This window comes from Triticum urartu, chromosome 1A (genome assembly GCF_056163025.1).
Source record: "Triticum urartu cultivar PI428250 chromosome 1A, HENAU_Tu73, whole genome shotgun sequence".
Lineage (NCBI taxonomy): Eukaryota > Viridiplantae > Streptophyta > Magnoliopsida > Poales > Poaceae > Triticum > Triticum urartu.
The window spans coordinates 156739959-156752807 of record NC_141873.1 but is presented as its reverse complement, the minus strand read 5'-3'; the positions used below and the strand labels follow the sequence as shown (position 1 = coordinate 156752807).

The following is a 12849-nucleotide window of genomic DNA, read 5'->3' as shown; positions in this document are numbered from 1 at the left end:
CTTGACAGGCGGTCTACCGGTAGTAAACCAAGGCCGCTTGGCAAGTCTCGGTCCAATCCGGAAATGTTTAATCCCCACACACGAAAGAAAGCTAGAAATGACCACCGGAGGAGAATGAAGCGCCGGAATGCAAAACGGACAACGGGGAAAATGCTCGAATGCATGAGATGAACATGTATGCAAATGCAATGCACATGATGACATGATATGAGATGCATGACAAAGACAACAACACATGGAGACAAAGACCCGAACCCAAGAAATAAATATAACTTAACGCCGGAAACGGCAAGAGTTGGAGTACAAATTGGGAAAGTTACATCCGGGGTGTTACATTTTGTGACCAATGTGAGTCCATGGATTATACGCACTCTCACCTTTCCACAACTTGCTAGCCTCTTCGATACCATGCATTGCCCTTTCTCACCTCGAGAGTTGGTGCAAACTTTGCGGGTGCATCCAAACCCCATGATATGATATGCTCTATCACACATGTCTCGTTATATCTTTCTCAAAACAGCCACCATACCTACCTATTATGGCATTTCCATAGCCATTTCGAGATATATTGCCATGCAACTTCGTTCATCATCATATACATGACTTGAGCATTCATTGTCATATTGCTTTGCATGATGGTAAGATAGCTAGCATGATATTTTCATGGCTTGTCCTTTTTTGATATCTTTGCTACGCTAGATCAATGCACATCCTGGTACACTGCCAGAGGCATTCATATAGAGGCATACTTTGTCATAGGATCGAGTTGTAATTTTTTGAGCTGTAAGTAAATAGAAGTGTGATGATCATCATTATTCATTACTAGAGCATGCCTCAGTGAGGAAAGGATGATGGAGACTATGATTCCCCCACAAGTAAGGATGAGACTCCGGACAAAAAAATAAAAAAAGAGAAAAAAAAAGTGAGGCCAAAAAGAGCCCCAGAAAAAATGAAAAAAAATGAGAGAAAAAGAGAAAAGGGGCAATGTTACTATCCTTTACCACGCTTGTGCTTCAAAGTAGCACCATGTTTTTCATATAGAGAGTCTCCTATGTTGTCACTTTCATATACTAGTGGGAATTTTTCGTTACAGAACTTGGCTTGTGTATTCCGATGATGGGCTTCCTCAAATGCCCGAGGTCTTCGAGCAAGCAAGTTGGATGCACACCCACTTAGTTTCATATTGAGCTTTCATGCACTTATAGCTCTTAATGCATCCTTTGCATGGTAATCCCTACTCCTCGCATTGATATCAATTGATGGGCATCTCCATAGCTCGTTGATTAGCCGTGTCGATGTGAGACTTTCTTCCTTTTTGTCTTCTCCATATTAATCTCTACCACCGTATTCTATTCCATCCATAGTGCTATATCCATGGCTTGCGCTCATGTATTGCGTGGGGGTTGAAAAAGTATGAACCAATTGCTTGGCTAACACCGGGGTAGTACATGATAAATACTTTGTGTTAAGAAGATGGAGCGTGACAGGCTATATGATTTTGTAGGGATAACATCATTTAGCATTGATATTTTGAAAGACATGATTGTTTGTTGGGATGTCTGAGTATAGATGTCTTTATGTCAAATTATAGACTATTGCTTTGAATCACTCGTGTCTTAATATTCATGCCATGATTAGACTATATGATCAAGATTATGCTAGGTAGCATTCCGCATCAAAAATTATCTTTTTTATCATTTACCTACTCCAGGACGAGCAGGAATTAAGCTTGGGGATACTGATACGTCTCCGTCGTATCTATAATTTTTGATTGTTTCATGCAAATATTCTATAACTTTTATATACTTTTGGCCACATTTTATATTATTTTTGGGACTAACATATTGATCCCGTGCCCAGTGTCAGTTCCTGTTTGTTGCCTGTTTTTTGTTTCATAGAATATCCATATCAAACGAAGTCCAAACGCGATAAGAATTTACGGAGATTTATTTTGGAATATATGTGATTTTTGGGAGGTTGAATCAACGCAAACGGAGGCTCACAGGCTCCACTAGGCACCAGGTCGCAGCCGCGCGGTGATGCCTATTGGCACACCGTAAGTCGGTTGAGGCTCTTCTTCGGCCACAAGGAAGCTTATATACGGGGGAAAATCATGTTAAAATTTCAGCGCAATCGGATATGGATCTCCGGATATTTAAGAAACGGTTTTCGGCCAGAAAACAGGGAACGCGAAATAGAATAGAACACGGAGAGAGATCCAATCTAGGAGGGGCTCCCGCCCCTCCGGCGCCATGGCAGCCATGGACCAGAGGGGGAACTCTCCTCCCATCTAGGGGGCAAGGAAGAATAAGAAGGAGGGGGCTCTCTCCCCCTCTCTCCCGGTGGCACCGGAACGCTGACGGGGCAATTATCGTGACGGCGATCTACACCAACAACTTCGCCGCCATCATCACCAACTCTCTCCCCCTTTATGCAGTGGTGTAACACCTCTTCTCCCTGCTGTAATCTCTACTTAAACATGGTGCTTAATGCTATATATTATTTTCCAACGATGTATGGCCATCCTATGATGTTTGAGTAGATTTCTTTTGTCCTATGAATTGGTTGATGATCGTATTGGTTTGAGTTGCATATTTTATTTTGGTGTTGTCCTATGGTGCCCTTCGTGTCGCGCAAGCATGAGGGATTCCCGATGTAGGGTGTTGCAATACGTTCATGATTCTCTTATGGTGGGTGGCAAGAGTGACAGAAGCTTATACCCGAGTATGGGGGTTGTTGCATATGGGATAAAGAGTACTTGATTACCTTAATGATCTTTGGTAGTTGCAGATACTTGCTAGAGTTCCAATCGTAAGTGCATATGATCCAAGTACGGAGAGTATGTTAGCTCATGCCTCTCCCTCATATAAAATTGCAATAATGATTACAGGTCTAGTTATCGATTGCTTAGGGACAAAATACTTCTCTTGTGTTATAAAAATCTTTCTACTAAACAACTAACTATTATTATCTCGCAAAGTACTCCTAGTTTTATTCTTGCAAAGTAGTTCTAGCATCACACCTACAAAATAGTTTCATACCTGTTCTAGGTAAAGCGAATGTTAAGTGTGTGTAGAGTTGTATCGGTGGTCGATAGAACTTGAAGGGAATATAAATCCTACCTTTATCTCCTCGTTGGGTTCGACACTCTTATTTATCGAAAAGGCTACAATTGGTCTCCTACACTTGTGGGTTATCAACAGTCATGGAAAAAACTAGGAAACCGGGGTGTGTCGCGCCCATCGCGATGGAAAAGTTCTCGGGACCTCTCTCGCACGAACCGCTTTCCTCATGCTGTTGGGCCACTACTCCTCTACCCCTACGGAAGAGGCGTAGCACCACGCCCCGCCTGCACGATGGAAACGTTCTCGGGTCCTATCCCGCACGAACCACTTTCCTCCGACCGCCAGGCCCCCGCTTCTCTTCCATGCAGTAGAGCTATAGTAGAGCGTCACGTCCCCTGCGACGAAAAAGCTCTCAGGACCATACCCGTACGAGCCGCTTTCCAAGCGCTATGGCCTTGGCATTCGCCCCCGAGGTCTCGGGAAGCCTCTCTGCTATATCGTAAAGATCCTCTCGGGAATCATGAGTCCCGAGGATATCGCTCATGATCCCTCCTCTCCTTTATGTTACACGCATCAGCAGTCGCAGTGCAGTACAACGGGAATCGTTCCTAGGATGGGTGCGCGCAGAGCCTTTTCCCGTCCGCAGTCATCTACAGTAGCCACGAGCGGTCCCCTCCCCTGTACGTTGCTACAAGGCCGGTACCTTGGCACTGACCTCCCTGTATGAGGGAAGAAGCAGGAGAATATCTGCGGTGCAATACGCTGCCTTGGGAACCATCATCACAAGCTCGCACGTGTGTGGCGCAGACGACCATACTTCATCGATACAGGCTAGAGCCAACCCATTCAATGCAATATTCAGCCAATGAGGGCCTTCGTGAGGGGCCCTGTGAGGCAGTATAAGTAGGGAAGGGTTGTGGCCTCAAAGGGAGGTCGAACTCATTCACAACACAAGTCACACATTGTACCAACTATCATATGAAATAAAGAGCAGTGCGGGAGTAGGGTATTACACCAACATGGTGGCCTGAACCTGGGTATCCCCTATTTGTTCTTCTCTCTGTTCTTCCATCTTCAATCAACTATGACCTAGGAAGCTAGACGCGTTCAGTCCCTGGTCGAACTCACAAAGGGTTGCAGCTAACAACCCAATGTCCGGTTCTTAGACCCCGACAGTTGCCGAATTAGCTCTACCAGACTCTATTTGCCCCGACAGTGACACTTTACTCCATTAGCAGAGAGCTAGATAGCTAGCTCCGGAAGTAACCAAAGAGAATTTCTTGAAGGCGCAAGAGAGAATGAAACATTATGCTTATAAGAAAAGGAAAGATAGAGAGTTCTTGGTGGGAGACATGGTTTACTTAAAGTTACAACCATACGGACATACATCCTTGAGCTTAACACGTTTCTGAAACTGCATTCCAAGTTCTATGGCCCTTTCAGAGTTCTAGAAAAGGTTGGTAACACAGCATAGAACTTTTACTTCCAGAGGGGTGTCAATTGCATCATACCCTCCATGTTAGTCAAGTCAAGAAACACATTGGCTCTCATGTCATTCCTACAAGATACCTTCCTTTGGTGGATGCAAATGGACTCATCAAAATGGAGTCTGGCTGTAGGGGCAACACCAGCATTCCAGTTGTGCACTAGTTATTCAAATGGGTGAACATGCATGTCAAAACAACTACTTGGGAAGATTCGGCCTTCATTCAAAAGGTTTTTTGTTTCACGCTTGAGGACAAAATCGGTTTCATTTTGGGGGTGTTGTCAGGCTCCATCAATGTTAACTGAAGAACTACACACTCCTCACCTATTTCTACTTGTCGGATGACTCTCCGGCCATTGACTCCTATCCAACAGCTCACCCATGAAGATGCCCCTGTGAGCTGCTATTGCCCCTCGATTCTTCATCGGACGGTTGCCCGCGGCTCCCGCGTCGTTGTTTGTAACTGGGTTGTCCCCTCCCCCCCCCCCCCCACCCCCGCCCTTCACAAGTTATAAACCCTAGAACTCGATCGTCAAATTATCTTTGAAAGTCTAAATAGAAGTGCTTAATTCAGTCTTCAATAGTCTGGATCCTGGCACTTACAAGATTCGCCAACGTATTCTATGGCCGAAGGGCGGCCAGTCAAAGCCTGGATGCTCCTCCCTTTCCTCTCGACAGTTCCTATAGGGAGGCAACGCAAGATCGGCTTGGAGTCCATCCATCCTTTCTCCAACGAGAGACGGTGCAATGGTGCAACCGGCGTGAATCTGAGCAGGAGTTGCTTTTTGGACCTGATTGCAATCTTATATCTAGAGTTAGGGTCCTCCTTGCAAGTTTCAAGAACCAGTCCATAAATTTCTATTTTCTTGAGTCCTGTAGTGAGCTTTGTAGCTTCACCGCTATGAATTAATGGAGAGCTCTATGAGCCCTTCGAGACTTTTCAAGAAAAAATGGTGTGCTGTTGGTGCTTTTTGTAGTAACGAAATTGACAATTTTTTGTTGGCCAAGTCTGATCTTATCCGGCATTTCAGATGCCGGCGCTTGCTCTAACATGATTCGATAGCAAAAAGTATGCAATCTAAGAGCAAATACAGCAGTTATATAACAGTTTGGGGTTGTTCCAACCAGATCTCTTGTAAATAAATAATGAAAATTTCAATAGCAGTTGAATTAATCTTTTCAAAGGGTGGGGAATAGCCACACCGTTGCTACTGGGGCGCGGGGGGGCTGGGCAGGATTTTTACAAGTAGAATGTGAAAAACATAAGCTTATGTACATGTACAATAATGCCCACGACTAGTTAGCTGCTAGATTTTCCAAGAAAGATTGTTGCAGTGTAAGAAATTATGTGGTTTCATGTTGTACATATTATTGCTTCTCTGAATCCGTTGGTCCAAAGTGGAATAAGAAAGAATATGTGGCTCTATTCTGTCTTCCCAATCCTGTTCATCACATCATGGTAGTACAGGAGAACGCACATAGGCTGGCCGTAGATGCAGAAAAAGAACCAAAATATCATGTTGCCGGCCTGTTGAAGGTGACTATAAATTAGAACTAGTTTACATGAAAGTAGAACCCTTTAGTAGGAAACAAGGAAAGGATGGCTAACCATTGTATCCCTGAATTTGTTTTTGAGGCATGATGTCAATGTGATAAGGGGGATCTGGTAACAAGGGAGAAAAGGAGATGATGTAAGCAAAGTTCGCTGTCTTAGATGATACACCAGGACGGACCTACTTACTATCAAGTACAACCTCTGTTCCTAAATATAAGTCGTTTTGGCAGTTTAAATTGAACTGCCAAAACATCTTATATTTATAAACAGAGGTAGTATCTTACAACATACTACTAGAGTAGAAGACAAGAGACAACATATAGGATGACTCTCAAAAGTGACCACAATTTAAGTTAGAAATTAACAACATATCTTGCACAATATTCTATGATGCAGCAATAAGTTTTGGCATACCTGCAGCATGATCCCTAAGAATGCCCAGAACTTGAGAATTCGGCAGGGGACAGCAACAACAAGCTGGTGTACAATAATCAAAAGGTATCATGATTTACCCACAACAGGACGAGATGCTACTTTTATTGAACATCAAACAGAGAACAAAGTAAGCCACCCAAGTGACCCAACAAGTGCCAAAAGTGGTTAAAGAGTGCTAGATAATTAGTGTGGTTATGTGAGGGAAGGCAAAGGAGCAAGTTTACCTCATGGAGCACGGCAGATACAAAAAATGATACAAAAACAGCAACTTCCTGCAAGAAAAACAGCACAAATGACCAAACATAAACTATGTACAACGCATGCCCAGCATAGCAGTTTAACATCTTGCAATTTACCTTCGATATACCACTTCGCATGCAAGGAAAATATATATGACGAACAATCCATTTATGCACGGGCTGTGAACATAGACATCATCCATATTAAAACCATGAAAGTGGAAAATGAACAAAGAAATTAACAGACCAACAGCAAGCAATATAGCAGAAAAAAAATATCAAATTCATTCTTATAAAAAAAAACTCCATTTTGAGCTTGACATTTCTTTGACCTTTGAATAGGAAAAAGATTATAACTCCATCGGAAAGATGCAAGCTTATGTACAGATATTGTTTTTTATTACAAGCAGCTTGCAAAAAGTAGCATGGTTGAGAAAAGACTAGCATACCATGTTCCATTTTCGCCAATACTAACACCACCCGAGTACAGAAGCACATGCAGCAGAAGCAAATATCATACACAAAATTAGGTGTGTTTAAGTGAGAAGAAAATCAGTACTAACTTCAAGAACTTTTGTATTTCACCTCATCAATTGTTTTTGCATTCCACCAGTCTTTGTAGAATTCACGGTCACCAAAACGAAGAATCTCAGCAAGTATATTTAACCTGTGTAACAATATGAGTTCAAACTGTAAATCTGCATTATTCCGAGAGTGTTTAAGAGAATTTCTATGTGACGGATAATCCAGAGAACAAATTCAAAAACAAATAGACTTTCATCCCGTGATGTACTGAAATTAACTATTCTCTTGATTGATGAATAGGCATTTACCAGAGATGGAAAAAGCAATAGAACATGCAAAGCCATAAGTAAACATTTGGTAATGAGAGCCTCAGAACAGTCTCTATAGCATTCAGAAGTCCGCCTTTCAATGGATGTTGAGAGTTCACGACGATTGGATTTATGTACTGCAATTTCAAAAAAGTCAATAGATGATTAAGAACCATGTTCAGTATTTTGTAAGACATAGAAAGATGAAATGGCTTACCTGCTCAATAATGAAACCTTGAATACCTGTAAATATCAAGTACAGAATAATTTGACGAATCAGCCACCCTTTTCTAACATTTTCAGTTCGAGGATAACTTGGCTGCATAATTAATACCAATAATTAGTTCATTTGAACAGCAAATAACCTCCTACAATCCCTTTCGCAGCTAGATGGAAATGAAAATTGTAATTTAAACAATAAATGACGCTGATAAGATAAATGCTCCAACAATAAGAGCATGCGGTATTGTCAACTGGCAGTCACTACTGACCAACGAAACTGCATACAGACTCAAGTACAATTAACTCGAGACCTCTAGGTTAGCGTTGTACTACCTCCGATCCATAATAAGGGTCGCAGTTTTGAACTAACCCTGGTTCAAAACTGCAACGCTTATTTTGGATCGGACTCGGAGGGAGTATATGACGGTTCCCCCAAGACATTGAGTTGTAGGTGAGTATTATATAAATATATGTAAATACACGAAATGGAATCAAAGCTAGCCGAAAAGAGGCTCAGAGGACTGCAATCTATCTTCTGAGTGCCTTGCTAACAAGCGCGTAAACTTCAGATTTGCATCATAATCTTTGTAGGGAAACATTTTCTACCTTGTTGAAATAAGTCGGAGAAATGACATAATTTTGTTAAAATCAAAGAAACAAAATGATATATTAGGCCGTAAAAGTATAAGATACATGTGCCGTGGTTCCTCTGCCAAATATGATGGAAATATGGCTGTGGAATCATTAAATCATCCAATCAGAATAACTACCTTCTAGAAGTCAGGATTAGCACGATGCGTTTACAACTGCCTCTCTATGCAGGATGATCAGAAACATACCTGATAGCACAGTGTTGGAGCCATCATGAAGTATACTAGGCTCCCTAAAGTTGGAGCTTGTAAACTATCCATGTCATCTGTGCTGGGTGCATTATCAACCTAATAGATGGAATGTTATTGTGGAGCAAAACAAAGCTTAATAAGATAGCAATAGTATCAAAACAAAAAGCTGCACAGAAGAGCAAACAATAAGACCGAGGAACAGAAGCAGCGTTTCATGGAAATTTTAGGAACTGAACAGTTCATCCATTAAAATAGCAATTTATTTAAGAAATTGGGTAGAACGTATCACCTAAGAATTTTCAAGCTGTAGTACCAGCATTAGAGAAGCGGGCCATGTGATTTGTTCTGAGACAGCTAACTTTTTCCCCTCTATATCCCCAACACACACCACCACCATCCCAGTCCAGACTCTGCCCTTGGTTTGGGCATTTATAAGTACTACTAAAATAACAAATCATCCAAGAGAAATAAGTGGGCTAGTAAAGAGGGGTAATCCTATAAAAAAAATTAACCTTGGTAATCCAATACTTTCGACATGCATCTCTGTTGAAGTGCAAATACAAGAATCCCAAGGGAGTAAGTACCATAAGGTATATGTTTATGATCGTGCTGGAAAACATTTCAGATATATTCATAAGAAAGTGAAACAAGGGGAAGTGTCAGGACCTGCTATTTGTTGGCTGTGGCCCAATCCACCCCAATCAAACTGAGTATGAAAGCCCACAAAACAAAAGGAATGAAAATTATGGAAACATACCTTCTTACCACTAATGGTTAATTGCCTTATGTCATGGTTTGTATGGGCAAAAGATACGAGCTTCAGCCAAACAATGCATGCAATAAACATCAACAAAAAACCAGACACAACCGCAGAATCACACCTGAACCAAGTGGCAGCATGTGGTATCAGGGAAATGCAGAGCAATGATATCCTATCATTGCAAAAGCTTTAACTTTGGGAGTTAAGAATGAAATGCAATTCTATGTTGAAGCTAGAAACAGCATTCAGATGTGATATATGGTATATGTGTGCATGCACTTTGTTATGCCTCTATGTGACATTCTTGGCATGTAACTGAAGCTCTCTTATTTCACATAAATTCGAAAAGATGAATGTTCTTACATAAGAATGACAAGCACAGGATATACAATTTCAGCTGTTGTAAGAATGATATGAAGACAGGTAGCAACCTGCAAAGAATGAGTAAAACATAGGTGTTAGTTCGTGCAAGAGTACAAAAATATGAAGAAATGATAGATATAACAAGAGAACCCAAGATCTACACAAAACATGGGCAACTCAAGATGTTCATTAGAATGCGGTATATCAGTAAAGTAAGATGCACGATATATAGTTAAGAGAGTCCCGGCTTACAGCATCAGTAATAACATTACGGAACGCCAACTGCTCAACTGAAAATGCACCAAGGGGGAAGGCTGGTAGACTAAGGCTGGACCAGGAAAATCGTAAACACGATCAGTTCATTGAAGGCATTAAGCAAACACAACGGCATACACTATAGCAGAACTGAATATTACCAGCACATTAGAAGTGGCCAGTCCCGCAATGATGTAGAGTTGAACCAAAAGCCAGCTCGTATTAATAAGCCATACTGCAAACAGCATCAGGAGTAAAAGACTGATAAACAAATACGGTACGTCTATGACGAAGTGAGGGGATGGTTTATATTTACTAGATGAGAAAAGGCAGATAAAAACCTTCATTAAGTTCTCAATAATCAGCCTGCCGTTCACTGCAACGAGAACAACAATGCACAGATTGAAAAGGCCTGCATGACTCTGTTACAAATGACAAGAAAAAGTATCAGAGAACAATGACTCTGGCAGCTGGAAGATATGCCATCCATAAAACAGCTCTGACGGAAAAGCACAAGCAATAGAAAAAAAAAGGCCAAGGACAAATCATTAGCAAAAAGGATAGCTATGTCCGTTGCATTTCAGCGTGCGACCTGAGTTACCTAATAAAGCACTAACGTATCGTGCTTATCAACTATGGTCACATATCACACTGAAAAAGAAAGCACGTGAGTTAAACCCACAACTACCAGTGACCATCTATCTGACCACATAAATCACGTGATTCCGCGACCAACCTTCCAATCATAGTGCACCCCCGCAAAAAAATAAAATCATACTACTGCACTGTACTAGATTTGTGCTTCTCGCACGCATCAAAAACATATCTTCTTTCAGATTTCGACCCAAAAGAGCAGCAACTTTTTATGACAAGGAAACGCCTGAATTATCGTTACATAACAGTCATAATGAAATTCAGACCCAAATAAACAATTGAGCAACCGACAGAGCTAAGCATTTAAACGAAGTTTCGTTAGGTCTGTTAACGAAATGGGGGCCAGAGCGGGAGGAGCCCACCTGCTTGAAGATGGCGTCGGAGCTCAGGGGACTCTCCTTCGCCTTCCGGTGGACTGGGGCAGCCGCGCGGAAGCTGAACGCGGTGAAGTCCCCGGGGCCGCCGGCGGACGAGGTGTCCCCGCTTGAGTCGCGGCGGCTGTGCGACGAGGAGGACTCGGGGGGGCCGGACTCGTCCCCAGAGTCCGCCGCGAAGCTGGCACGCGCGGCCACCGCGGCACCGGAGCTCAGCCGGCGGCGAAGCGCGGCCACGAAGCCCTCGGGGGTGAAGCCGCCTCCACGCGGGCGCGGCGGGCGTCGCTGGACTGGCGGCGGGGCCTTGATCTCGGCGCCGTTCGAGTCCTCCATTCAAGGGGCTAGGTTTCTCTCTCTGACCCTCTCTCTCTCTATGGCCTCTCGATTTGGAGGAGGAGAGGAGACGTCGAGACGAGAGGAGAAGGCCTTCCCCGGTGGTGACGTACAGCAAGGCCGGCTTTCCGTCGATCGGTGGTATCACACCTCGGATCGGGAGGAGGCTGGCGTGGGACCCACGTGTCTGTTGGGTTTCTTATTTTCAGGGAACGTAGCAGTATTTTTTTTTCCAGGGAATGTGTCTGTTGTTGGGAGTCCGAGTGCCATGTGCGGCGGGAAAAGATTTCGGTCCGCTGAGAGCGAATCCAACGCACCGATCCGAATCCTCCACCCGGTACGATCTCCGTACGCGGACCAAAATCAAGACCCAACGCGGAGTGGCTAAATTTCGTGTTTTGACTTTTTTTTAAAATCTATTCGAGATTTGATCCTAGTTTAAATTTTTTTTTAAGATCTGACTTTTTTACTACCGTCAGGGACCATGGCGGTAGGGTATAACAGCCTATTACCAAGGGCTCTGGCGGTAGGGTTGCATGCCCTACCGCCAAAAATCTCCTAAGTATTGAACACAGCGTGTGCTCGTGCCTACCGCCAAGCACCTTGGTGGTAGGGTTGTGCAGGCTACCGCCAGCCAGGTTGGCAGTAGCGATGTTTCCTACCGCCAAAGTCCCTGGCGGTATGTTGTTAGACCCTATCATCATGGACTCTGGCGATAGCAAAAGGGTCAGATCTCGAAAAAAAATTAAACTAGGGTCAAATCTTGAATAGGTTTCAGAAAAGGGTCAAAACATGAGAATTTACCATGCGGAGTTCGTTTTCTATTCGCTCAAAGTCATTTCGGTCACAATTTTAGGACTGATTTCAGTCCGAAGCATGTATAAAACGAACGTTTTCTGTGTCCTCTTCATCCGACTGCGTCCGCTGCACATCGAAGCTGGTCCATCTGTCATCCAAACAAAAGAACCAACTCACCCATCCGACCCCTTTCTCTCTCCTCCTCTCCTCTCTTTCTAGCCCACCTACGTCGGCACAAAGCATGCCGCGGTGCCGACGCAGCTGGGCATACCGCCGGTGCAGCAGTTTCCCATCCGCCACGAGCGCCTTGCCGGCCTCCACTGTCGCCACTGCTTCACCAGTGGCCGAGCTACCCGCCGCATGTGCGTGCTAGTACTGCCGCCGCACGAGCGTGCAAGCTAGCTAGCCGCCGCTGGCCAAGCGCGTGTGCTGGTGTTTTGCTGGCCACCACGTGCGCGTGCTAGCTAGTGGCTGCTGCTTGAGCATGCGTGTGGTATGGCTGCCCGTCGCGCGCACGTGCTAGCTAGCTAGCAGACCAGGTCAATACTGGTGCCAAATATGAGGCCCGCATAAGGCCCATAATTTGGGTGAGGGGGATTTTATATAGGCATAGTTTTTCCGGGGTTCCTATATGG

The 12849-nt window shown here is 43.7% G+C and overlaps 1 protein-coding gene across 2 annotated transcripts; it reads right to left on the bottom strand.

Moving 5' to 3' along the window:
• Nucleotides 1–5666: 5666 nt before the first annotated feature.
• LOC125551211 (diacylglycerol O-acyltransferase 1-1) lies at nucleotides 5667–11586 on the bottom strand. 2 transcript variants are annotated; one of them, XM_048714370.2, is made up of 16 exons: nucleotides 11072–11580; nucleotides 10397–10477; nucleotides 10217–10290; nucleotides 10053–10128; nucleotides 9801–9868; nucleotides 9435–9558; nucleotides 8675–8773; nucleotides 7831–7932; nucleotides 7614–7750; nucleotides 7366–7447; nucleotides 7230–7250; nucleotides 6898–6960; nucleotides 6766–6813; nucleotides 6521–6583; nucleotides 6161–6214; nucleotides 5667–6079 (listed from the first exon to the last, which is right to left on the bottom strand). In XM_048714370.2, exons 1-16 carry the CDS (start codon nucleotides 11414–11416, stop codon nucleotides 5975–5977), a joined length of 1542 nt encoding a protein of 513 aa, XP_048570327.1. In that variant the 5' UTR covers nucleotides 11417–11580; the 3' UTR covers nucleotides 5667–5974. The 2 variants fall into 2 exon arrangements, with proteins under 2 accessions (XP_048570327.1, XP_087372566.1); XM_087516440.1 differs by having other exon boundaries at nucleotides 6766–6960; nucleotides 11072–11586.
• Nucleotides 11587–12849: the final 1263 nt, after the last annotated feature.

Bases quoted from the DNA above. Each gene is read 5' to 3' on its own strand.
- LOC125551211 (XM_087516440.1), bottom strand. From the start codon at position 11,416: ATGGAGGACTCGAACGGCGCCGAGATCAAGGCCCCGCCGCCAGTCCAG. The intron at 7,751-7,830 runs GTAAGCCATTTC...TTGAAATTGCAG, and splicing joins AAGGTTTCATTATTGAGCAG to TACATAAATCCAATCGTCGT. The intron at 7,448-7,613 runs GTAAATGCCTAT...ATTGTTACACAG, and splicing joins TATTGCTTTTTCCATCTCTG to GTTAAATATACTTGCTGAGA.